We start from the raw sequence: 26,113 nt of genomic DNA on the forward strand, positions 1-26,113 counted from the left end.
AGTTCTTTTTGCAACCTGTTCTGACCCAGCCTTTGCAGAAGCAAGAAACAGACACCTCGCAAAGAAAAACCCCTCTTAATTTACACATTGGGAATTAACACATTCACCAACAGTCATGCGATATATCACAACAGGCAACAGTCATGCAAGAAGTTAACTGAAACAATAGTCCTTATCAGGTCATTGTGATAAATGCAAGGCTGTGAGCTCCCAGGTGGGAGGCTGCAAATTAAGTCAGTTCGAACAGAGAAATAGACAAACCTCAGTTCTGGCAAGACATTCTTTGTCGCATGAAATGCACAAGGAGCAAAGTTTCCAGAAATGCAAACAGTTATCTGCAACAAACCACTCCCCTTTCCTCCTATTTATTCCCCAGCCAGGGAGGGGCTACTCAGCATCCCCATTTGTTTTGCTTCCCAAGCCAACTCATTGTCCTTTGTTGTTCACCTCTCCTATCTGCTCTGTGCATACATGCATCTGGAATAGGCCCTAGTTGTTTGTTCCTCCTCCTCACTCATCTCTGACTCCGAAGGCAGCTACCTCTCTCCCTCGGAAAGGCCGGACGGGCCTGGCTCTATCTCTGTGTCTGATGCTGAGCATCCATCAGAGACTTCCCCAGGCTCCAGAACTGGCTCAAATTCTTCCCCAACCTCATTGTCTGAGTCTGGTGTGTCACATCACATCCGGGTTATCCTAGAGACTGCTTGCTTACTTAGGTACCAACGGTATAAGGAAATTGCTGAAGGCAGGTTGAAATATTGGCCTCAGGCTGGGTGCAAAGCCTGAGACCCCAAGGCAATATGCATTTCTGACAAAACCTTGTCATACTTGTTACTAAATTATTATTCAGAGTTATACATGGAGAAAATGATTAAATACATGAAGAATCATATTGATTATTTTTAATAGTTTTGAAAGTCCTATGCAACAATTCCAGATCTTTTGTTTTTTGACTGCCATTGGTAGAGTTCTCTTGATATCTGTTACGTTTTCAGTAGCAGTCTCTCTCTCTTCCTCCTTCCCTCAGTCTGTCTGTGGGTAGGTGGGTGCATGCATGCAGTGGCCCATGCGTGCTTGTTGGTATGTGCCCATGTTTTTGAGTCAGTTTTGACTATTAGCAACTACCTGGGCAAATAACTGCTGGGCTTTTTTGCAAGGGTTTTACAGAAGGTGGCTTGCCATTGCCTCACTTCTAGGACTGAGAAAGTTTGGCTGGCCACTCAGCTAACTTCATGCCTAATGCAGGGCTAGAACTCCTGCTCTCTAGTCTGGTGCCTAAACCACTACACTAAAGTGGCTCATTTTCAGTATTTGGGAGGGGAGGGGGGAATTAAGCACACTTAAGTAATAAATGTTGGCTATTTGATATGCGAATGACCCCTAGACGTTATACCTACTAGTAAGGATATAATTCATCTAAAAATAACAATCTCACAAACTTTTCCTGATAATGAGTCTTTTTTCTCCTTGTGTCTGAAGAGCCTCAGAAATGAAGTGATTCAACAAGAGAAGCATATTTTAGAGCTTTCAGATCAGCTTCAGCAAGAAAAAGTAAGTTAACGTGTTTCTTCAAGGAATATTTTTTTTTTAAAAAATGTTTTATTTACATAACAAGAAGCTGTGTCTGGCTATAAGGTTGTATGATAATCTCATTGCTTTTGGGATCTTTTGTCTTCAGGATGTATTTGCCTGTTTTAAACTTCAATCCCATATCTGGAAATTATACTATACTGAACTGAATTTCCAGCTATATGGGAATGTAAGAATTATATTTGAATATATATACTGCTGTATTTTATCTATCCATTATTTATCTAAAATTTATTACGTAAGAATTTATGCTGATTGAATGTTTGAAGTAATTTTTTTTCTTGTACTCTACATTTTTATTAACATTTCTTGTGATATTTTCATTAAAGTATCAAACAGCCTTTATTTCTCGGCTCCTGCATTTATTTTCATAAATAAATTAGCTGCTTTGAGAATTAATTTGGAAGCAAAAATGGAGTAAATCATAAAAATAAAAATTCGTAAATTTTTTTTATCATAAATGCTACAATTGCTAACCGATATGACTACTGTCTTGCAAATAAAAGGCTCAAGATGAGGTTTCTTTTCTTTTTAATTACTATTTTTCTTTTCCTGAGCTTCATACTTTTCCCTGTACTGAAAGAAAAATTCCAGCAATGCACCATGGAAGATGAGGGTTGAAACCTTTCAACCACAAGTGACTAGGAAAAGTATGAAGCCGTTTATTGCTGTAAAAAGTAGGGCATTTAGAGAAGATAAAATAGTAATTTAGAAAAGACTTAACCCTGTTTCCCTATTTTTAGATATGGTGGCAACAAGGTAAAGCTCAACAATACTAAAAAATCATCAGAGAAAGAAACACATTTTGAAACTCATCATCCTGTTTCATTCTGAGATATTTTATTATATTTCATTAACCCACATATTCATTCAGAATATACAGATTGCACATTGTATGTGTTAATGGCTACAAGGGTTTTCTATGTTTTTGCTTGAAAAAGATCTTTCATATGCTCTGTGGAAGAAGGTCTAACTAAATTGTCTGGAAAAACTTCATGTTAAATAAGTAAATCTGATGTTGAATTCAATTATATTAGGAAACCATTTTTAGACTATAGTTTTATTCATAAAATTTAGAGTTTGGCTTTAAATACCCTATATTGCCAAAAGTATTCGTTCACCTGCCTTTACTCCCATATGAACTTACTGTAAGTGACATCCCATTCCTAATCCATAGTGTGGACGTCGGTCCACCCTTTGCAGCTATAACAGCTTCAACTCTTCTGGGAAAGCTGTCCACAAGGTTTAGGAGTGTGTTTATGGGAATTTTTGACCATTCTTCCAGAAGCGCATTTGTGAGGTCACACACTGATGTTGGACGAGAAGGTCTGGCTCTCAGTCTCCGCTCTAATTCATCCCAAAGGTGGTCTATCGGGTTGAGGTCAGGGCTCTGTGCAGGCCAGTCAAGTTCATCCACACCAGACTCTGTCATCCATGTCTTTATGGACCTAGCTTTGTGCACTGGTGCACAGTCATGTTGGAAGAGGAAGGAGCCAGCTCCAAACTATTCCCACAAAGTTGGGAGCATGGAATTGTCCAAAATGTCTTGGTATGCTGAAGCATTCAGAGTTCCTTTCACTGGAACTCAGAGTTCCTTTCACTGGAACTAAGAGGCCAAGCCCAGCTCTTGAAAAACAACCCCACACCATAATCCCCCCCCCTCCACCAAACTTTACACTTGGAACAATGCAGTCAGACAAATACCGTTCTGGCAACTGCCAAACCCAGACTCGTCCATCAGATTGCCAGATGGAGAAGCGCAATTCTTTACTCCAGAGAACGCGTCTCCACTGCTCTAGAGTCCAGTGGCGGCGGGCTTTACACCACTGCATCCGACACTTTGCATTGCACTTGGTGATGTATGGCTTGGATGCAGCTGCTCGGCCATGGAAACCCATTCCATGAAGCTCTCTGCACACTGTTCTTGAGCTAATCTGAAGGCCACATGACGTTTGGAGGTCTGTAGCGATTGACTCTGCAGAAAGTTGGCGACCGCTTCGCACTATGTGCCTCAGCATCCGCTGATCCCGTTCCGTCAGTTTACGTGGTCTACCACTTCGTGGCTGAGTTGCTGTCGTTCCCAAACATTTCCACATTCTTATAATACAGCTGACAGTTGACTGTGGAACATTTAGGAGCAAGGAAATTTCACGACTGGATTTGTTGCACAGGTGGCATCTTATCACAGTTCCACGCTGGAATCACTGAGCCCCTTAGAGTGACCCCTTCTTTCACAAATGTTTGTAAAAGCAGTCTGCATGCCTAGGTACTTGATTTTATACACCTGTGGCCATGGAAGTGATTGGAACACCTGATTCTGATTATCTGGATGGGTGAGCGAATACTTTTGGCAATATAGTGTATATTGATTGGTCATACTGTATAATCTACATATAATTTACAGGATTCTCTTAAAGCCTTGTTTATCATCCATAATCACTCACTTTTTAAGAATTCAATTTCTGTTAACCAAATACCTTTAAAGTTTAACACAAATATGCTTGAATTGATACGAACTCTCTCACAATATAAGATATCAATGATGTATTAAAATATATTAATCATATGATATTTTAATTTGTTATATATTTGCCTATATTCAACTGTTTTTTATTTGGTTTTAATCTGCATTATCTATTTCTATATTTTTAAAAACATTTTTTTTGTCTTTAAAAAAGTCTACATAGTTTGTAAATTAAATTATCTCTGGTTTCAACACTTGCTTCCTTATTCATATCGATCTGTATGCAATATAAGCATTTAAACTGGATTAGTAGAAGGATGGGGAGCACATATACACTGAATTAAAACTTCAGCATATCTCGCAGTGATCATGCCATATACAGCTGTTATTAATTCAGTACTTAAAAACAAACAAAATTTGTTTTTTATGCAGCTTTTTGGAATTTATTTGGGCGTTTCTTTTATATTTTAGGCTAAGATACAAAAAACATACCGCCATTCTGAAGCAATACAAACAGTACAAACTCATCTACAGTCTCAGGTAGAAAAAAAAGAAGAAGAAAATAATCAGCTAAGAGCAAAATTTCAGGTTAGTTTTTTATAATTTTTGTTTCCTTAATAAACAGGTGGACATCTCTGAGTTGAGAAAGTAGTTATGTAAACTTTTATGCAAAATACAATTGAATGGGCTGCTTTCTTTAAAAAAAACCTTGCCTATTTGGCAGTCACAAATACATCTGCCAATAGATCTCTTTAATTCCATCAAAGCATGTTTTTCTTGGAGACAGAAAATAGCTAAACGTCATAGCTTGTGAAGGCCAGTAACCCAAGTTCAGATTCCAAACCAGGGATTTAAATAAATTTTCTGGTGAAAAAAATAGTTAGAATCTTTACCATGGCTAAATGGAAAAAATTCTGAAAACTTTATGTCTTTGTAATCTCTGACATATTTCATTTAAAAATTGCATTGAAATTTGAATTTTTTTCTTTGTATTTTTAAAAAAAATAGAAAATAACCCCATTGTTTATTTTTAATTTACATTCTAAAATATTATATTATTAAGTGTAACCACAATTGACAGATGTTGTAAATAATGTGAACATTCTGTCCATAAAGTTGTTTTATGTCAATTGTCATATTTTTTGTCAAAATTACAGAACTGTGATGGTGACATCTAGCGGTAGCAGGAAATAAAACAGTGATATTGATTGTTACTGACATTTGTCCTTAAAATGGGCAAATGGCATATCCATTTATGCCGAACTAACCTCCTTGTATTTTAACATATGAATTATTCACAATTTCGTTCCATGTATTTCCAAGCAGATGCAAAAACATTTTTTTTGCATTTTTGGAAGATTATCATACATTGCGTGGGCTACATTTGACTTGGCAGGCTTCAACTTACACAGGCCTGCTCTAACCTGGCTTGGTGGCTACAGAAATGGAAGTGTAGGACTGGAAAGTTTATATTGGAATAGTAGCTTAAAATATTTCCTCTTTAGATTGTCTGATCCAATTAAAGCAACATTTTTGCACTCCTCAGCTTGATTTGTTACTTGATGCTGTTGTATAAAATGATTGTACTTGTACAGTGCTTTTTTAAAGACAGTGTTGTTCTCCTCTGCATGTAGACACTACTTTAATTGAAATATATGACTACTGGTTACCTAGGGGATTCCATACTAGAGAAACTTGTAAAAAGCCTTCTAGACTAGGATGGAGGTAGTTTGAGCCCGAAATAAGCATAAGCATTAGGCCTTGGTTCAGCAGAAATAAAATTTGCAGCCTCTCCCCTCCCCTCCTGTCCCTTTCTTTCCCCTCCTCTGTCATCTTACTAGTGCTGTCTCTTCCTTTGGTCCCCCGCTTCCTTTCCATTGTCACCACGACTGTGCCCGTGTGGCATATTACACTGGACCTACTCACATTTTTCCAATCTTTTTCTTCCCAATTTCATTTCGTAATCTGGATCAAATATCCATGTTTTGCTTCAAACAGTTTTCAGTACTTTTGTGCTTCCTTTATGTTCCACAAAAAAACATAAACCAGACTGATTTGATCTGATCAGAATGACTTCCTTTTAGTACTGGATTCAAAAACCTGTTATCCTTGTTTATAGGGTTATTAATAAATTAAAGGATATAGATCCATTTACCAATACTTGGAAGTAATCCCTTTGAATGCAAAAAAGAGTTTATTTCTGAGTAGATGTGCATAGGATTTACACTACTAATAAAATGGCATGACTTTTGATTGTGTACAAGATAAATAATATTTTTCCAGAGAGCAGTAGCGGAATATTTCCCTCCCTTTCTCAGGCTTTCTGTTTATCCTTGAATATAGAGTTGATGTATGCTTGAGTCAGGTAGCCTCCATTAGTGTTCATATTTTCAGTACTTATTATGTCAGCTAGATATTCAAAATACTTTGTCACACTGGTACATTTTAAATAGCCTTGATCCAGTAATGGAACTTATTCACATTTAGCCACTCTCAGCCCAACTCATCTCACAGGGTTCTTGTAGGAAAAATAGAAGGAAAGAGTGTTAGATATGCTCATCATCTTGAGTTATTTATAAAGATAATAAAGGTAGGATATTTTTTTAAAAATATAAAGACAAATATCTTTAGGGTCTCGTTAAGGTAGATTATATGTCAATTCTAGTCATCATTCACATTAATTTTCCTGTACTCAGAACACATTTAAAAATTTCTGTTGCAGACAATGGAGAAGAATATTGCTGAATGGAAGAGGCAAGTTGGTGAATATAAGCAGAAAATTTTGGCTGAAAAGAAAAGGAAAGTGGAACGGAGGAACGCCCTGAAAAGAGCAGCTGTTGTTCAGAAACAAAGAGCTGAACAGATGAAAATGGTTGTCGAAAACTTATTTTCAAAAGTGAAAGAGAAGGTTAGTAACTGTAGAAGCCGAGGTGAGCGGATAGAAGAGTGATAGGTAGGCTGCCGATATCTCCATAGTCGCTACTTTATGAGACCGCCCTCAACACGCCTTCAGAATTCCAGACATGCCTGCTGGTTTAAAAATGTTGCCGACACCTTCCTGAAAGGAAACTAATCATTGGCTAGTGATTTAATAGATAGAAATTCATCTTCAGATACGCACATGCATGTTTACATTATTTTATGATGAAATACATATAAGAGTACTGGGATGAGTTACAGGTAATCTTTGACTTTTGACTGCAACTGAGCCCAAAATTTCTGTTAAGCAAAACATTTGTTAAGAGAGTTCTGCCCCATTTTACGACCTTTCTTGTCACAGTTGTTAAATGAACCTACCTCTGCAGCTGACAAGTTAGTAACCCGGTTGTTAAGTGAATCTGGCTTCCCCATTGACTTTGCTTGTGAGAAGGCGGCAAAAGGTTATCACATGACCTTGGGACACCGCAATAGTCATCATATGAACCAGCAGCCAAGCATCTGAATTAGGGATGCTGCAAATGTCGTAACTATGAAAAATTGTCATAAGTCACTTTTTTCCGTGCCATTGTAACTTTGGAACAGTCACTAAACAAACTGTTGTAAGTCAAGGACTATCTGTACTTATATCATGCACATACGTTGTTGGGAAATGTCTGGAAAAATTAACTGTTTTTATTCAAAGAAATCCATAAATGCATTCAGGTAATATTCAGCTAAATGATTAGAAAAAAATAGATTCGGTCCAATTTTGAATAAGGTGTTGGACTGTGTGTGGACATGCCACAATGCTGCTTGGTCCACAGGATTGCCTTCTCATGTATGCTATGTTTGGCTTCCCTACTTTATAAGACTTGCGCATTTCGAAAAAGATTTGGAAAATGTTCATGTTTCGTAGGCAAATTAATTTTGTCGGGCTTCCGTGGGAAGCAAAAAGAAGATGGCTGCAGCTTTAATGAGCGATGTAATTAAAACATCTTTAATGCAACTCATATATTAATTCAGTGGTGGGTTCCTACCGGTTCAGCTGAACCGGTAGTGGTTTGGCAGCCTGGGTCTCTGGAACCGGCAGCGACCCAGGCCTGCCATGCCCCCAAACAGGTTCTCTGGACGGCACCATAGGTGCCACCATCTTGTTTTTTGCTTCTGCGCTTGCGCAGAGCAATTTTTATTGCAATGTGCATGCAGCGCGCATCAAGTGTGCAACATGCCCACAAGCAAACCGGCAGTAGTGGCTGCCGGAACCCACCCCTGTATTAATTGCACCTTTTTCAGGCATTGAAAGAAGGCTTGTTTAATGAATAGCAAAAAGGTGTTATAGCGGTACAAGATTCAAAGTACTTGTGTTTGTTTCTTTCATCTACGGCTTGGAAAAGTAGCTTTGTTTTTGATTTAGCTGACCTAGTTGAATGTTGTGCAGCGGTTATAAAGCCATCCAGTTGAATGCTGTGGCACAGACAAAAGGAGAATATTTGTAGTTCAGCATTGAAATGAGGGGTCCTTGGTGCTCTCTGAACTTGGTTGTTTTACCAAACTTGGCAACATCATCAGTGCTAGATAAATATTGTAGCTGTAGTGTGTGTTTGTGTGTGTGTGTGTGTGTTTGTGTGTTTAACAATAAGCTTTCCTTAACTAGAACAGGTGTGTTCGTGAGTGTTTGTTGTAAGCAGTATTCTACTGCAGACTTGTAAATAAGCATACAAAGATTTCTAGCCTGGAAGATAAGGAGCTAGGAGCTTTGTCCTACTAGCAATCCCTGGATTTCTGCCCTTTGCTCAGAGCGGAGGATTTTTCCAATAATCTTCTCAATTTGATTCTAAACAAGGAGAATGAGGGGAATCAATCATTGTTTCTCGTTCAGCATATTTGTTCCTCTAAACAGAACTTTCAGTTACCTGTGGCAACTGGTGAAGTGCAGTTCTACTGCAAAATGCTTTCCAGGTTCCAGTCGGTTTTTTAAAAAAAGCGTATAATTCCAATAAGGATCTCATTGGGTTTGTTGATAGCAATCTCATTAGCATTTGCCAATCAGGCATTCCGGGCAGTTAAAACAGAAATGTTTCTGAGCAACCGTCTCTTATTCTTGCCTATAAACCTTTGGTGGATAATGAAGAAGAATTTACCAGGGATAACAATTAAAGGTTGTGGTCATTTCTTTGTCTTTTCTTAAAAAAATGTTTCTGAACAAAACATTAATATTGTTCATTGAGGAAAAACATTCCTAGTGTTTTGGAAAATTCCACTGTGATGTTGTTAGGTTATTTTACAGTTTACACTTTGAAGTGTTTTACAGGCTTGGTTTTTTTTGTTTTTACTTTTTAAGTGATGTATTTATGGTGAGGTTTCAAATGTTACTCTGTGTACTACTGCCATACCTTCAAAAAAAGCTTTGAAGAAAAAATTCTCCTGAGCTTATGGAATTTGAAAGTGGGGTCCTTGTAAATACAAAGTCTAAATTTTGTATTATCTCCAGGAAATCCAGTTGTCGGAGGCATTTTCGGCTCCTAATATCTGGAAAAGTCATCACAAGATCATAATAGAGGAAAAAATCAAGTTAGAGGTCCAGGTTGAAACTTTAAAAAAGTAAGTAAATGCCTGTGGCTAAATAATTCTCTTTTTTAAAGGATATAACATAGCCTGTTTTCATTTGTCATGTAATGTATGTCATGTTTATAATTTCCATTCTCCTAGGATATTTTACTTGGACGTTTGATTGGAATCAACAAAATAAAAAGAACTAAATAAATAACAAGCTCCAACTTAACAATAGAGAAGTTTTTTGGATTTCAGTCATTTTCCTGTGGCTTCAATGGTTTTTAGAAATAAAACAGACTTACTGTGGGTCTTTGAGTTGTGGTCATTTTTCCTAAGCAGTGAACTAGTTTGGAAAATATCTATGTTAAGTCTTTTTAGTGGGGCAACAATTACACTGCCTATCTATTATATTTTTTTAAAGACACAGAAGAAGATTCAAAAGCATTATCATTTGTTAGTTCCTACCCTGCTTCTGTTATGGCAGATTTGTACCTACTGTGGTTCATTTGCAAGAAATTCATGTGGGATATAAATACTCACTTGGTCACCATTGGTGACTGTGGGTGAATAAACAGTCCTTTAGAGGAAGAATAGGTTGAATGTCTCTTCTGTTAGATGACTTGGTTTCCATAGTGGCTGTTGAAAGAAGAGGTTTCTCTTTGACCATGGCCAATGTTGAAAGAAAGCTGGTGAAGAGAGGCAGAATAATTTTCTTCTTTTCAAATAAGCTCCTTCTTTGCAGCATTTATTCTATAACCAGTATAATAGGGTGTTTGCCACACCATTCCATCATTAGACTGCTTCACAGAAAGTAACTTACATGCATTTCAACGCTGGTAGTAGAGAAGAGCATTTCCACTTCATTGTAATTGCAGAGAGGAAAGTTATCAAATGCAATGAGTTAATTCTTCTGTTAGGGATTAGATATTTTCCCATCAATCTGCAAACACTGATGAAGTCAGCTGTGGGTCAAACCTTATTAAACACCATAGTCAAACATGATTCTGCTCTAATGTCTATAACAGGGGTGTCAAACTCACGTCGTCACGGAGGCGTCACGTGACGTACGGGGATGTTTTCCCCCTTCGCTAAACTGGGTGTGGCCAACACGTGATGCATCCGGCTCATGGGGCGGGAGTTTGACAGCCCTGGTCTATAACAAGGAGCACTTGAGTTTCTGGGGTCTATAAAAATTTCCAGCTGTTGCAGTAACAGGACTGTGCCATGTATGGAACTTATTGAGTGTGATAAACGGTGAAATATGTCATAATTAATCTGATTAGTTACTAGGAATAGCATAGATAAAATCATACACCTCTTTTCTAGTGCAGTTGTATAATGCAGTGTTTTGGAGCCATACAAACTGGGTGTCACTGCAATTTTTATTAAGGTGACTGCTGAGAAGAGCCGAGGTGGCACAGTGGTTAGGGTGCAGTACTGCAGGCCACTTCAGCTGACTGTTATCTGCAGTTCAGCGGTTCATATCTCGCCGGCTCAAGTTTGACTCAGCCTTCCATCCTTCCGAGGTGGGTAAAATGAGGACCCAGACTGTGGGGGCAATATGCTGACTCTGTAAACCGCTTGGAGAAGGCTGAAAGCCCTATGAAGCGGTATATAAGTCTAACTGCTATTGCTATTGCTAAAAATACAGCACAACATACCACAAAGTAGAGGGACATAAGACATTGCTACTCTTGAATAAATCTTAAATTCCCAAGCAATTAATTTAATGAAGTCTTTTTTTGTCATGTCATCAGTTGGAATAAGTAAATTTTATTTATTGAAACACAGTTTTCTATATATAAAGATATGCATCTAAACATATTTAAACCAATTATAATTATCGCAATGCATTTACAATTAAATAGCATTACACGTACTATTACACATATTAATGGCTAAAGGTGTTGTATTTTAAACTTGAAAGGCAGACCACAGACCTTGTAATGGATCTAAACAGAATAGAAGAGGATGAAAGAAAGTCAACGAACAAGATTATCCAAAAGATTAATTTTGTTGCTTCTGAAAATAAAAAGATTTCTACAGAAAATTCAAGGCTAAAGGCAAGTTATCGAAACTTTTATCTATAGTAAAGCGTTACTCAGTCTAACTTCCTCAATGAAATTCCAGAACTTCTTTCCCTAAATAATTTTAGAGGACTGTCTTGATTTGCTGAAAATACACTAATGGAAATAGACAGGTTTTTTTTCCTGCTTAATCCTTCTGTGAAAGTCTTCATTTTGGATGGAAAGCTTTCAAAGTTCATTCTAGTTTTCAAAATGTATATTAACAAAGATTTTCAGTTTAATAGGAGACTTATTCAGAAGTAAATATAAGATTCAGCTTATAATATTGAATGTTATGTATCCTACATTTAAGAATCCCAAATGTTTTTTTACTACATTTTTCACAATTACATTTTTCACGACTAGTGCTTATACAAGTTGTGTTCAATTTTAGGCATCCCTAGATGATTTGGAAGCAGATTTTATTACTGCAGAAGCGGAACTTAAAAGTTTACATGAACAAGTGCATCAACAAGAAGAACTGGTTGAACAGTATAAAATTGAGGTAAGTTTGCCATGAACATAATTTGGATGATACAGCATTTCCTCATTATAGATCATATGAATTGAAGGTATGCATTTCCTATTATTCTAGCAATCCTACCGCAGTTTAGAGCAGAATTATTCAGGTCATAAACCTCTTCATAAATTTCAGATTGTTCAACAATCCCAAAACATGTATTTTTGAAAATTTAATAAATACTATTTTCACAAATAGTGCTATGAAAAATAATAATAATAACAACAACTTTTGGGAATCAATAATGACCACTTTAAGGGATTCTGGTTTAGAGCCTTACATTTATTGGAGCTATGCACAACATAAAAAACACACTTCATTTTAAAATCAAAACAAAGCAATCTCATGCACATTATCCCATCAAAATCTTCAAAGTTAGCTGCATTGCAAGAGGAAAAAAATGAAAATGGCACGTGCTGTATTTCATATATAGGAAGTGATAAGAAAAAAATATGAAGTTATTGTTTTCTCCTTTTTTAACACCAGCTGAGCAAAATAAATGGGTTTTACATAGGCACATTGCTTTCTTTCACAATTTTCATTTCTTCTATAGAATCTATTTTTGAAAAATACATTTGGAGATTCATTGCTCTCAAGTTTCTGTCCCAGTTTTTCAAACTCCTCTGAAATGTCTAGTGTCATGCCTTTGTCATATTGTAAATTGCACTTTTCTCTTTCTTGTCTGGAACATTAGTCCCCTCTAGTGTTCCATTTTTGTAATCACAAAGTCTAGGTTTCTATGTTTTTTTTTTAATTTTCAAATTTCAGCCAGTTATAACATTCCTAATAGATTAAAAAATTATATTCCCACACAGATATTATTTTGTTTACTCAGCTTTTCAATTTTTTTAGCAAAAGTCTTAATATTCTAATTTCGTCTGTTACCTTAATTCATTTAAAAGTTTCTTCAGTTAAATTCCTACTTAGCTTTTTGCATTTATTTTTAAATTCTTTAAGCTGTAAGTTAATTTTTCTTTGGTTCTGGGATGAAGATTTACTTACCAGGTAGTTTTTTAAACTTCTTGTATGGGAAAGCTCTTTTAGGTTTAAAATAATTGTAAATCCAAAGGCTTTAAAAAGTGAGATTAGATGATCCCAGTGTCTTTAAAGTCTCCATCACTGTTAAGAGCTTTTGATGGCTTCTCTCGTCTCTTGGTGCCTAAGAACAGCCATCCAGAGCACAAGTGGACAATCTTTGTGTCTAGAAAGTTCAGTTGAACTGTTCTTATTTTTCTTTGCTGCGTTGTCATTTCCACTACTTTGGAGAAGTTTATTTCACTGTTCCTCCCCTGGAAGTCCATCAATTTTATGGTTAAGAAAAGTGACCAGCCCAATGTCATCCAGCTGGTTTTGTGGCTATGGCAGGGCTAGAACTCACAGCCTCCTGTATTCTAGTCTGATTCCTTAACCATTACACCAAATAGGCTTTTAGCAACAAAGGAAGGGGATGCTAAATAATGATACTCTTTGTGTGTCAAGTATGCTATGTTCACCATTAAGTGACATGATCCTAAACGTGGCATGACAAAACCGCGCTAGTCAAAATCGTGGTGATAAAATTGCGGCGCTAAAGCCGCGATGTCATCACCGCCGCGGCAACAGCGCGGCAACAGAAGCGCTTTAAAACGGCGCCGTGGCAGAAAGCCGACTTCAATTAAGGTAAGGGTTAGGATTAGGTTTAGGGGTTTGTTTTAGGGTTAGGGTTAGGTTTAGGGTACTGAGTGCTTGGGAATGCGCGATTTTGCCCTCCGCGATTATGTCATCGCGGTAGGGTCGCGTTTTTCCTTAGCGCTTAGAACGGCGCAAATTAGTCTTCACGCTTATGTCTCTGCGGATAAGGGCTTCGCGGATTTGTGGTGGAACCGATCCTAAATCTAGTCCAAATAATATTGCTGCATGTATGTTTTAATATATGTATATAAATGACAATAATATAAATAAATAAAATATTGTCCTAGGTGGCAAAATTAGAAATGGAAGCTGAAGAACTGAAAACAAGATATGAAAAGATCATGCATGACAGCAGAACTATAACAGAAGGCAGAGATGTAGAAAGGGATGTGGTAGGTGGTTCCAATCTATAGTAAATTCTTTGTGTTCCATTCTTTGGTTTATGGTTTGATTGCAGGAAAGTAAACAAAGTGACTGAACTCTTATGTTTTTTCCCCTCCACTCCTGATGCCATTATGCAGATGAAGAGCCAAACGGAGGCTCGCCAGAAGGAGGTAGAATTTGCCCGTGGCTTACAGAAAGCAGCTGAAGAGAAACTGCAGAAGTATCAGGAAAGCCTACTCTCCTGCCAAAAGAGCTGCGTAGAAAAATCCAAAACCCTTAGGGAGCTGCAGGCTCAGGTGCTTCGAGAATAAAACTTTCCTGCTTGATATTTAAACCAGCACCGAAAAATATTTTTTTAAAAACTGGCAACTTGGCTCTCATCCTGAACATTGGCTATCATCAACTTTTAAAAAAAAATGGGTGTGGTTTTTTTTAAAGCTAACTCCAATTTTTCAAGGAATTATACGTCCCAAATTGTTCTTTTCTGTTGTTTTTAAAGTAGGTGTTATATCAGATTCATTTCAAAGTGAGGATTTGGAAATAAAATGGCCCCAATACTTTGGGACCAGTATTATTCAAAAATTAGTTGCTCCTAGATAGGAAGGGTAGTTGGGACGCAAATGAGTGTCTTTTCAGTAGTAACAATTGAACAAATACTTTGCATTCCGCTGGGAATTTTAAAAATGTTATATGCAGGTGCCATTTGGAACTGGAATTTTCTCTTGATAAATGATGAGGGGTTAAAGATTGGAGAGGAATGGGAGTGTGGATTGGAAAAGGTTGGATCTTGAAATATATATGGGGATGTGGAACCGGTCAAGAGGGTACATGGGTGTGAGGGAGGCACGAGGTGATGTAAAAAAAATTAATTGCTATCTATTTTAAGAACACTTTGGATTGGCCTGAAGCTAGCAAATAACAAAGCTGATATAATAAAATGGAAGAATAATGTGATTGTTTATTATTTTATTATTATCCCACCTTTATAAAGGTGGCAGAGATATCTAATACTTCTTTCCCCTCCTATTTCTCCCCAACAACAACCCTGCGAAGAGAGTTATGCTGAGAGTTTTCCGTGCAAGCAATCCTTCCATCCACATACCTTATTCAGGAGCAATACTTTTTAACAGCTGTCTGAAAATGTTCTGACATACAGTGATTACAAAATTTCAATTTTGCTGAAATTATCTTTATCTCTCTTATTGAAGCGGTTTCAATAAGAAGTCACTATCCAAACAAGCGTGCTTCCAAATACATGGTTGCATGCTGCATAGCAATACACACAACTTTTGAAATTCAAAGGCAGGGTTTTTGTTTTTTTTTTGTTTATCTAATATGTTTGTAAGTCCCTTTCCAGCAAATGAAGATGGACTCAGCTGAACACTTGTTGAAATAATAGAAAACAAGTCCATTCTCCTATGCGCTGCTTGGAGAGTCCAAGCATGGGTTAAATTCAGTCTATTCGCCCAAGGACTGAGTTAATTTTCTTAGCCTCTCCTCCTCTCCTCATTGAGGACCAGTTCAAATACTCAGTCCAGCCCAGTTCGGATGCGTTTTTGGGGAGTTCCTCAGTTTTTGGGTGAATAGGCCAGGAACTCTCCTAGTTAGATAGAGATTTTCTTATTTTTGTCATCATCATAGTCAGGAGAAAAATTACTCTTTAAAACGAAGTTGCTATTAAACTTCTGAGAGGAAATTCCTGGCTCTCCATTTGCTAACAGAGCCGATGTTCATTGGGGCACTTGTCCAGCGGCGGGGGCGGCAGGAGGCTTTCTCCCCCCCCCAGCTGTCATTTAACTGTTTATCTCCGGAGATCTTGGCGGAGGCTCTGGATTGCATCTGGTAGCTCCCTTATCACCCGAAGAAGCACGGCAGCCACTTTGAAGCAGTTTTGGCGCGCTTTCGAGCTCCAGCCATTGCAGCTACCACACTTTCACTTTCACTCTCAGCAAGCAGATAGCCGCGGGGGAGTTTTTTAGCCTTAGTTCGGGGCGCTGACAAGGCTCCCTCCCCCAAGAAGACCTACAGCGAGCGGCATGGCAGAGCTTTGGCCCTCGGGTCATATTCCCGTCCAAAGGACGTTTCTGCGTGGCACGCAGCTTCTATCGACTTGCGCCTATGCCAGGCCTACTGCTTTTGTAGCCTTGAAGACTACAGATGAAGACATCATGGCTGAAAGAAGCAAGAGGGCGCCAGAGGACAATCCAGAACCCTCATTGAAATGCAGTAGGCCAGATCCACCTGAGGTGGAAAAAGGGATCAAGGGCACTAAAGGGAAGGGGACCCCTGACTCCAGAGGTGACAAAGCCATATCCAAGGCTGAGGCCCGCAGGCATAGGGCTCTAGAAAAGACCTTTGAAAGGACCAGAAGACACTCCATTTCATCTGGACAGCCATCTAGGGATCCTAGTCCTTTGCCCCAGCTTCAAGAAATTTTTCTCAATGTGAGGGCGGACTGGCTGAGCTGGACGACCATCGACCACATGGAATGGCGTCTTCATCCGACCACCTTCCACCAGATCACACTCAGGTTCGGGCTTCCAGTGATCGATCTGTTCTCCAGTCTGGCCAACTCTCAACTCTCAACTCTCGAGGTTCTTCTCAAGATATGCCACAACACAAGTGGAGGGGACCGATGTTCTGCGCTGCCGTTGGCCGAGAGGCCTCGTGTACGCCTTCCCACCGCTGCCGCTCATTCCAGAGGTGATCCAGAGGATTCTGGCAGAAGGAGCAGAGATTCTTCTCATTGCACCTCATTGGCCCAGGAGATCCTGGTACGCAGACCTTGTCAGTCTCTCCACTCGCAGACCATGGAGTATACCTCAGGAGATGCTTTCCCTCAGCCCAGGGGGCCATAGTACATCCAGATCCCAGTTGGCTCCAGTTGGCTGTCTGGTCCTTGAGGGGGAACTCCTGAGGAAAGACAACCTGTCTGACAAAGTCATTCGTACCATACAGGCATCACGCCGTCCTTCCACGACTCACATTTATGACGCCACCTGGGCAGCCTTCGATTCCTGGTGCCGGTCCCACAATATCGTCACAGCTTAAGCTACAGTACCACAGCTGCTTGAATTTTTGCAGGAGGGGTTGGACAAGGGTTTGGCACCCAACATTCTTTGCCGCCAAGTTGCTGCCCTGTCCACAATCTTAACTAGACATTCTTCAGTGTCCTTGGGGCAGCATCCTCAGGTGAAAAGCTTCCTAAAAGATGCTTCCAACTTACATCCACCAACTGTTCATAGGTTTCCCATATGGGACCTTCCCCTTGTTCTCAGAGCTCTCATATAAACTCCATTTGAGCCGGTCCATTGGTCTTCGGCACCTGACCTTGAAAACTGTTTTCCTCAAACCATTACGTCAGCCAGGAGGGTGTCGGAGCTGGCAGCTCTCTCGGTTCGTGAAGACTTGTGTATATTTCATGCTGACCGCATCAGTCTCTGGTTAGATCCGGCCTTTCTGCTGAAAGTGAACTCTCTGTTTCACAGGATTCAAGAAGTAGTGCTCCCTACTTCTGCCTTCATCCTCAGCATCCCAAAGAGCACACCTGGCACAAGCTAGACATTTGGCAGACGGTCCACAGGTACATCAGAAGGAAGAAGGGTTTTCACCGATCCGAATCACTTTTCGTCTCCTTTCAACCAGGCTCAATGGGACGGAAGATTTCTCCTTCTACAGTCAGTCGCTGGCTGAGGGCTTGTATTAAGTTGGCCTACCTACAACAGGGCAAAGCAGTACCACCAAGGGTAATGGCACACTCTACAAGGAGTGCTGCCACCACGGCCGCATGGGTGACGCAGGCTCCCGTGGAGGAAATATGTTGGGCAGCCACATGGACTTCTCCAACCTTATTCATTAAACACTATCACATTGACTCCTACACCGCAGCCGAGGCCGCCTTTAGGAGGAGGGTGTTACAAGAAGTTGTAGCGACTCCACGCACCTTGGATGCTTCTGTTTCCCTCCCTGGGACTGCATAGCTTGGGTATGTCCCATGCTTGGACTCTCCAAGCAGCACACAGGAGAATGATCGTTGGCTTACCTGAACGGTTGTTCTCTGGGCACTACGGGAGAGTCCAACCCCACCCTGGGGTTTACTCCCTCTCTTCGGGATCGCTTCAGCGGTGTGGAGCTAAGACACTTGAACATAACTGGAAGACACATTGTGCACACATCTGTTACAGACCAACACCTTCGTTTTTGAACTGGTCCTCAATGAGGAGAGGAGGCACGGCTAAGAAAATTAACTCAGTCCTTGGGCGAATAGACTGAATTTAACCCATGCTTGGACTCTCCTGCAGCGCCCAGAGAACGACCGTTCAGGTAAGCCAATGGTCATTTCCTGTTAAGCTTAATTCAGAAGGTGAGAAGAACCAGAACAGGATCTAATGAATTGATCCTGATGTCCAAACCTTCTTGTGTGTAGGGCAGATGGGAAAGCAATTCTTGAAAACAGCTGTGGGTACATAATGGTTAAAATGCAGGATTGCAGGCTATTTCTGCTGACTGCCAGCATTCAAATCTGACTGGCTCAAGGTTGACTCACCTTTCCATGCTTCTGTGGTCGGTAAAATGAGGACCCAGATTGTTGGGAGCAATATGCTGACTCTGTAAACTGTTCAGAGGGGATTGTTAAGCACTGTGAAATGGTATATAAGTCTAAGTGCTATCGCAATTCTCCCTGAACTGGATCTTCCACAATCTTGGATTTTTGTATATTACTCTTGCAAAATACAATCCGACTAGTTAGTATTTACAGTGGGTTTATCCACCAATATTGCAGCTAGTTTCACAGCAGTCCATTCCTATATATCTTTGCTAACATGCTAACATTTCTCCCCTTTTTTAAACAGATAAATCATAGTGATGAATTTTTGAAACAGCTTTCCTTGGAGGAGGAAAATTACAACATTCAGCTAAAATATGAGGAAGTTAAAAGGTAAGTGTGATACTTGCTTTTCTTCATTTCATTTCATTTATTATATTTATATGCTGCCCTTTTCCCCCGAAGGGGACTCAGGGCGGCTAACAAATCAAAATCAGGGAAGGGGGGGGGGTACAGACAAAAAATAAAAAATAAACGATACATAACAATACATAATTTAAAAACACACAACAGTCATACCATTCAAGACGGGGGCAACAGCTCTTTAGCCCCAGGCCTGTCAGAACAGCCAGGTTTTAACGGCTTTGCGGAAGGCCTGGAGGGTGGTGAGGGTTCGAATCTCCATGGGGAGTTCGTTCCAAAGGGTCGGAGCAGCCACAGAGAAGGCTCTCCTCCGGGTAGTCGCCAGTCGACACTGGCCGGCGGATGGAATTTGGAGGAGGCCTAATCTGTGGGATCTAATCAGTCTAGCGGAGGTGATTGGCAGCAGGCAGTCTCTCAAGTATCCAGGTCCAATACCATGAAGGTATTCATAGTCGTTATAAGTGACGACTTGCGCCTTGAAGCGTATCCGGAGACCAATAGGTAGCCAGTGCAGCTCGCGGAGGATAGGTGTTACGTGGGTGAACCGAGGTGCACCCACGATTGCTCGCGCGGCTGCATTCTGGACAAGCTGAAGTCTCCGAATGCTCTTCAAGGGCTGCCCCATGTAAAGCACGTTGCAGTAGTCCAGTCAAAGCTACTTATTCCTACTTATTTCTCTGTGTGGTATTCTTACACTTGTATATATATTTGACTTAAAAGAAAGCTAGAAGAAATTGAATTGCAAAACACAGAACTGGAAAATCAGTTGGTGACTCAAGAAGATACCCTTCAGAAAACCGAACTGCAGTTTAAACAGAAACTTACAGAATATGATGCTTTAGCAAGACAGCTAGAAGCTGCTTTGGAAGATGGAAGGAAACAGGTAAAATTAATATTGATGGTGAATGTTTTGTTAATGAAATTAAGAATAATACGTTTCAGATACGTTTCAGATAATTACAGATAGTTATACAGATAGTTCTCAACTTATGAATACAATTTAACCCAAAATTTCTGTTGCTAAGTCAGACACTTGTTAAGTGAATTTTGTCCCATTTTATATCCTTTCTTTGCCCAGTTGTCAAGTGAATCATTGCAGGTGTTAAGTTATTAATATGGTTGTTAAGTGAATCTGGCTTCCCCCTTGACCTTTCTTGTGAGAAGGTCACAAAAGGGAATCATGTGACCCTGGGATGCTGCAACCGTCATAAATATGAGTCAGTTGCCAAGCATCTGAATTTTTATCACATGACCATGGGGATACTGCAGCGGTCGTAAGGTGAAAAATGGTCAGAAGTCACTTTTTTCAGTGCCATTGTAACTTTGAATGGTTACTAGATGAACTGTTGTAAGCCGAGGATACACACACACAATGATTACGATTAAAGGAGAATTATATATAATCACAGAACAATTGTTATATTACAAAAGAATTTCCTTTCCAATTTCCTTTCTCCCTTCCTGTGCAAAAGTCCTAGATCAAAACCCATCCTAATTGTTCCTCTAAACTAATTGCACATCGTAATATAAGTATCTTTTGGATTTCCTACTATTGTGAAATTTGGTTTTTAAAAAGGGCAAAATATATATATTTAGCAATGTGCCTTTTATGAAAGGAAAATGCATTCAGGAATGTGTAAAGACATATTCAATTTTAAATTCTTAACATTGTAGTGAAATGTAAAGGTGGAGTATAAAAGATGCATAAAAAAGAACTATGCTTGAAATAAATTGCTCAGTTTATCTGAAACCTAGTGGTTCTTATTCCTATTGGCCTTTAGACAACTAAAATAAATGGCAGTATGCCTAATCTTTAGTACGTCTAAAGCATGCCTCTGTCTGGGTATCTATCCTTTAAATAATTTCCATCTTAGAGAAAATCCTTTGATTCCCTTTTTATTTGATCTCCACGCATGTTCTTATATAATGTATTAGACAGTTTATTCAGGTGTAAAAGACCAGGTTCCACCTGAAGGCTGAATTAAACTGATTTATTACTTAACGGTTTAGAATCTTCTCAACTAACAGTTAGCATCTGCCTGGATTTAGATAAGGGTCCACAGAATTCAATGGGTGTTGGATTTAATCTGTTCGTGTCTATGTAGGGATTTTAGGCTGATCTCTCTTTTAACTCCACCCCCAGGTTTTGTAGCTCCTACAGAAACATACTGAAAATCTGCTTAAATTCAAATTAATCCATGAAAAAAGGAAAGCATGGAGAAAAATAAATTTTAAATCCTCATTTTGAAAAAAAAAAATCATCCTGATAAACAAATACAAAAATGTAGTCAGAGAGACATAAGATAAAATAACTAATTATCTTTTTAAAAAACCAAATTGCAGCAAATTGATTTTGCTGGAATATCCACAAAGGGAGCTTTTCTTTCTCTGATAATATAACTAATAGCAAGGATTGAACCAAAATTCTTTTCTGGATCATAACCTTCCTCTCTAGGAAAAAATGTTCAATTAGTTTCTCTAAGTGGACAAAGGTTCAGTCAATATTTGGTTTCAAAGATAGATACAGCTTTAACAAAAGTAAAATTTGATATTTTAGTCTGAGCCAAGAAGTTGGCAGTCAAAATTATAAAATTAGTATCATTTCTATTTGAGTGATTATTGAAAACGGTTGTAGTCTTTTGGGAAATATTCATATTAAACTTGAAGGTTAATGTAAACAAATCATAAATATATCATTTCAATCTATTTTTTAATACATTTTTCTGTTAAAAAATATAGATTTCTATAACAGACAAGCATGTTGGTGACCACTCACAGAAACAAAATAGTTTACTGTTGAAGTTGAAAAGTTATGTAATTCAAGTGAACCTTAAGATGTTTAATTCTTACAGTTAGCAGAGGAACTAGGAAAAATTAATTCTAAGGAGCGATCTTTTCAGTTGAAAATATTGGATCTAGAAAATGAATTAAGACAGAAGAAAAAAGAAAAGAAAGAGCTATCCAAAAGACTGGACAGTGTAAGTAGACTTTTTTTCATATCAAAAAGCTAGATGTGTGTACTGCAATAACATTTCATCTAGCTTAAGACTGATAATTCTTTTTATTATTTCAGTATTACTTTAATTTGCCTTAAACTTTAAAACTCATTAGATTTCCATAAGAATTTAAAAAGACCAAACACATTGTATCTAGTAAATCAGGTATAGTTTATTTTTAAAGAAGCTAATTAGATGTGGTTCTCTATTTCACATACATTTTCCAATTTATTCTATGGTGCTGTCAATCAATATCTACAAATGTATGAATTTGTAGAACACTTAATCTTCACTTCCTACTGTTTGCTATCTATTCTTTTCTTTTCAAAGCCTAGACTTTTTATTCTTAACAATATTGGACAATTACAGAAAGCCTTTTCTGTGCATGTTCTCTATCTACTGAATTATATGCCCTTACTTCTAAGAATCCATTGGGAATTATCTACATTTTTTTTTTCTGGCTGTGATCATTATAAAGGGTGGGAAGCAAAATTTTGAAAAGGAAGTGCCTGAAAGGAAAGGATTAAATATCCCCTCCTCACACATGGGCCGGTTGGAATGCATTTCGTAATTTGGAGCAAATAAGAACAGGGACTTACAAACAATGTACTTAATTCACCATGTAATATTACAATGTGTTTCTTCCTTGCATGGATCTTGCCAGGATATTGAATTAAACCAAGGGCATTTGGGATCAGATCCCTAACAAATGATAAATCTCATTAAGACAGATGGAGAGAAATTCAAACAAACCTAACTGCAATCCTAAAATACACTTTTTAGTGAGTATAGTCATATATTTTTATTTTATTCATTTGTTTATCAAAATTTAGAAACTGTCCATCTCCCTCACAGAGAGCCACTGAGCAAATATGTAGAAATAAAATGTATAACAAGTAAAATATGAAAATGTAAAAACTGTATATAAGAGCCGAGCTGGCGCAGTGGTTAGAGTGCAGTACTGCAGGCTACTTCAGCGGACTGCTAGCTGCAGTTCAGCAGTTCAGATCTCACTGGCTCAAGGTTGACTCAGCCTTCCATCCTTCCAAAATGAGGACCCAGATTGTTGGAGGCAATATGTTAACACTGTAAACCGCTTAGAGAGGGCTGTAAAAGCACTCTGAAGCGGTATATAAGTCTAAATGCCAAGCGCTCATCTTGAAAACAAATGAAGTGACAAAATTGGTCTGCATTTTGACCAATTCAAATATGAAGTGGTATATAAGTCTATTGCTATAAGCGGCAAAGTTATTTAAATTTAATATTAAAAATTAATTAATAGGCGGGAGCAGGACCTTCCGGGTACTAATCAGCCCCAAGGCCAAGTGCTCCTTTGTGAGCACCAAACAAGACAGCAGAGCCAGGTTTTTAGACTTTTCCAAAAGTCCAAGAAAGTGGGGGCCTGTGGTGTCTCTGGGAAGAGAATGTTTCAAAGGGCGGGGGCAATTGCACAGAATATTCTCTTCCCGGATTCTGCCAGTTAAGACTGATGGGGTCTGGAACATACCATCTCTCCCTCAGCAGGTTAATGCAGTAGGGTGAAGACCATGCTGCAGGTAACCTATCCCCATAACCCATCCCCATGTAAGGCTTTATAAAAATCAATGCCAATAAAACCAATACCTTGAATTGGACCCAGTAGTAAACCGGTACCCAGTGTAACTCACACAACAGAGGTGTAACGTGCCCCATCCTTGGGGCGTACAAGATTCTTTACATGGCCACATTCAGATCTGAATATTTTTCAGGGTTAGTCCCATGTAGACCACATTGCAATAGTTGAAATGGGAAAAGACCGAGCAGAGAGCCTCCTTAACCAGGAAAGGCCTAAACTGACACACAACATGAAGTTGTACTTGTCAAAATGGTTTAATAATCTTAAAAGCTGAATCTTCCAAGGTAAACATTGTTAAAAGTACAGCTTGGAGATCTTGCAGCTAAGTGTGAAGCATGCATAGAATGCTCATGTTGCTTTTTATTGATGTGAAAATTTAGTACAGAGATTAGAATGGTATCTAAATCTGCACTCATTGGGTGGGCTACAAGATCTCACCGGGCTCACAAACGAATTCCCAGAGTTCCATCTTTTTTCATTTAGGAAGGAGAGAACGGATAGCTACGACAGATGAAAATCTTGCTCGACCCTAGTTGGAGATGGCAAGGATTGAATCTGGGCCTTATGCATATAAGAATAGGTGCTTTTCTGTTGAGTCACCCTCTTTCCTTTTGATAAATGTACCAAGTTTCATGTTCTTGCAGGGTGTTTGTGGAATATTACTTGCATCAAGTAATCAAGTAACTTTTTTCACCACAAAGCTTTAATTTATTTGAATTAACCATTCCAACCACGGCATCAGAACACTTGGCAGATACAGATCATATCTGTCTTAAAATTCTTGCTTCAATAGAATATTTCTTTCCTTTCTTGTGTCAGGGCCATTGTTATATTTTAAGCATTTTCTGTTTTTGTTTTAGGCTGACAGTTAAAAATAACTTATTAATTTATTGTTATAAACATGGAATTAATTTTAATTCATGCACCAGCAGAGTGTCATAGAGTTAATATAGAACACGTCCTTTGTTTTATCTTTTTTCACGCAAACAGGAGCATATATACACATGCACATGCATGTACAATGCACATGTACTGAAAATACATTACGGAAAATAGATTGTTATATCAGATTTTTCCACTTCAAGTATTTATGGAAATAATTGTGACTAGTGTATACCTATAAACAAAACTCAGGCCTCTTATATGTATATATGTTATAGGTTTACATTATAGAGCAATGATTTTTAGAACAATTTATCAATTTATCAGGCTTGCCTCCAGAGGTTGTGGGTGCTCCAAAACTGGAAGTTTTTAAAAAGAGAGTGAACAACAATTTGTCTAAAAAGGTATAGAGTCTCCTGCTTGAGCAGGGAGTTCGACTAGAAGACTTCTAAGATCCTTTCCAACTCTGTTATTCATTACTATATGTTTTAAAAACCTTTCCGTAAGACAGTCATTTGTGTAATCACTTTTAACTAGAAGTGGTTACTACAGCCAGCACTCCCAAATGCAGCAGTATTTACTGACCAGATGAGAAAATAGCTGGCCTCCCTACTTGAATATTTTAAAAAAAAAACATTAAGAACCCTGAATTACTTGAAAACTTCCTTCTTCAAGCACTTGGTGCTGAAAATAGCAATGTGTAAATTTGTTAGTAATGTTTATTTATCTTTTTTTTCCCAGCGAGATAAACGTCATGAAGTGTCTTTAAAGGAACTAGAACACAGTCTTCAAAGATCAGAAAACCAAAACCAAAGTGTCCAAAACTATGTGAAGTTTTTGAAAGCTTCTTATGTAACTATGTTTGGCTAAATTTCCTTGGTTTTTTCCCCCCCACAAACTAAAACACATTTTGAAACAGATTTTTGTCTGTGTTTATAGCATGGAACTCATTGTGTTTAGGTTTCCTTCTACTGTGTTCCCCAAAATTCGTATTTTTGTTAATTTTTAGCAAAGTATCCAACATCTGCTGAAAAAATCTTTACCAAGCATAATTGTTCCAGAAAATTCTTGAGAGTGAAGAAATGCAGAAGAGGAACAGCTATACTAACTCTGATATAGAAATCTATGTTGAAGTGATGTAAGTAGCAAGAACGTTGGAGGAAGATAATCTCATAATACTGGAGTAACCCAACAAGTATCCTGTTGTTATTTTTTAAAACCTAACATTAATAAACTCAAAGTCATAATTGCTGAAAATACTAATGAGGAAAAAAATGGAAGAGCGCAGAAGCAGCTGTGACTATAGTAGGAATTTGATTGACATCTGAAAACCAAAGTGGCACATATAAAAGATAGGGAAAGGAATACTTCATGAACAAAAATATATAAGATAGCCTGGAAGTAAACAGCTGGTGACAAGAAAGCCAAAATTTAGACAAACCTAGTTTTGGCAAGAGATGCTAAGAACAAAGATGGATCCTTTA

General features: G+C 38.4%; 1 protein-coding gene across 1 annotated transcript in view; it reads left to right on the plus strand.

Annotated features, from left to right (window-relative positions):
- ODF2L (outer dense fiber of sperm tails 2 like) overlaps positions 1-25,507 on the plus strand; it is a 40,577-nt gene extending 15,070 nt beyond the window's left edge. The window contains exons 7-18 of the mRNA XM_087719352.1: positions 1,480-1,551; positions 4,526-4,642; positions 6,777-6,962; positions 9,465-9,574; positions 11,454-11,589; positions 11,987-12,097; positions 14,071-14,175; positions 14,305-14,463; positions 19,021-19,106; positions 19,857-20,019; positions 21,989-22,114; positions 25,371-25,507. Coding sequence (XP_087575478.1) covers positions 1,480-1,551; positions 4,526-4,642; positions 6,777-6,962; positions 9,465-9,574; positions 11,454-11,589; positions 11,987-12,097; positions 14,071-14,175; positions 14,305-14,463; positions 19,021-19,106; positions 19,857-20,019; positions 21,989-22,114; positions 25,371-25,499 — 1,500 coding nt within the window. The 3' untranslated portion in view covers positions 25,500-25,507. The remainder of the gene's footprint in view (positions 1-1,479; positions 1,552-4,525; positions 4,643-6,776; positions 6,963-9,464; positions 9,575-11,453; positions 11,590-11,986; positions 12,098-14,070; positions 14,176-14,304; positions 14,464-19,020; positions 19,107-19,856; positions 20,020-21,988; positions 22,115-25,370) is intronic.
- The last annotated feature ends 606 nt before the right edge of the window (positions 25,508-26,113 follow it).

The sequence above is a fragment of the Thamnophis sirtalis genome, unplaced genomic scaffold (genome assembly GCF_051295495.1).
Source record: "Thamnophis sirtalis isolate CommonGarterSnake01/CBP01778 unplaced genomic scaffold, rThaSir2_p1.2 scaffold_7, whole genome shotgun sequence".
Taxonomy (NCBI): domain Eukaryota; kingdom Metazoa; phylum Chordata; class Lepidosauria; order Squamata; family Natricidae; genus Thamnophis; species Thamnophis sirtalis.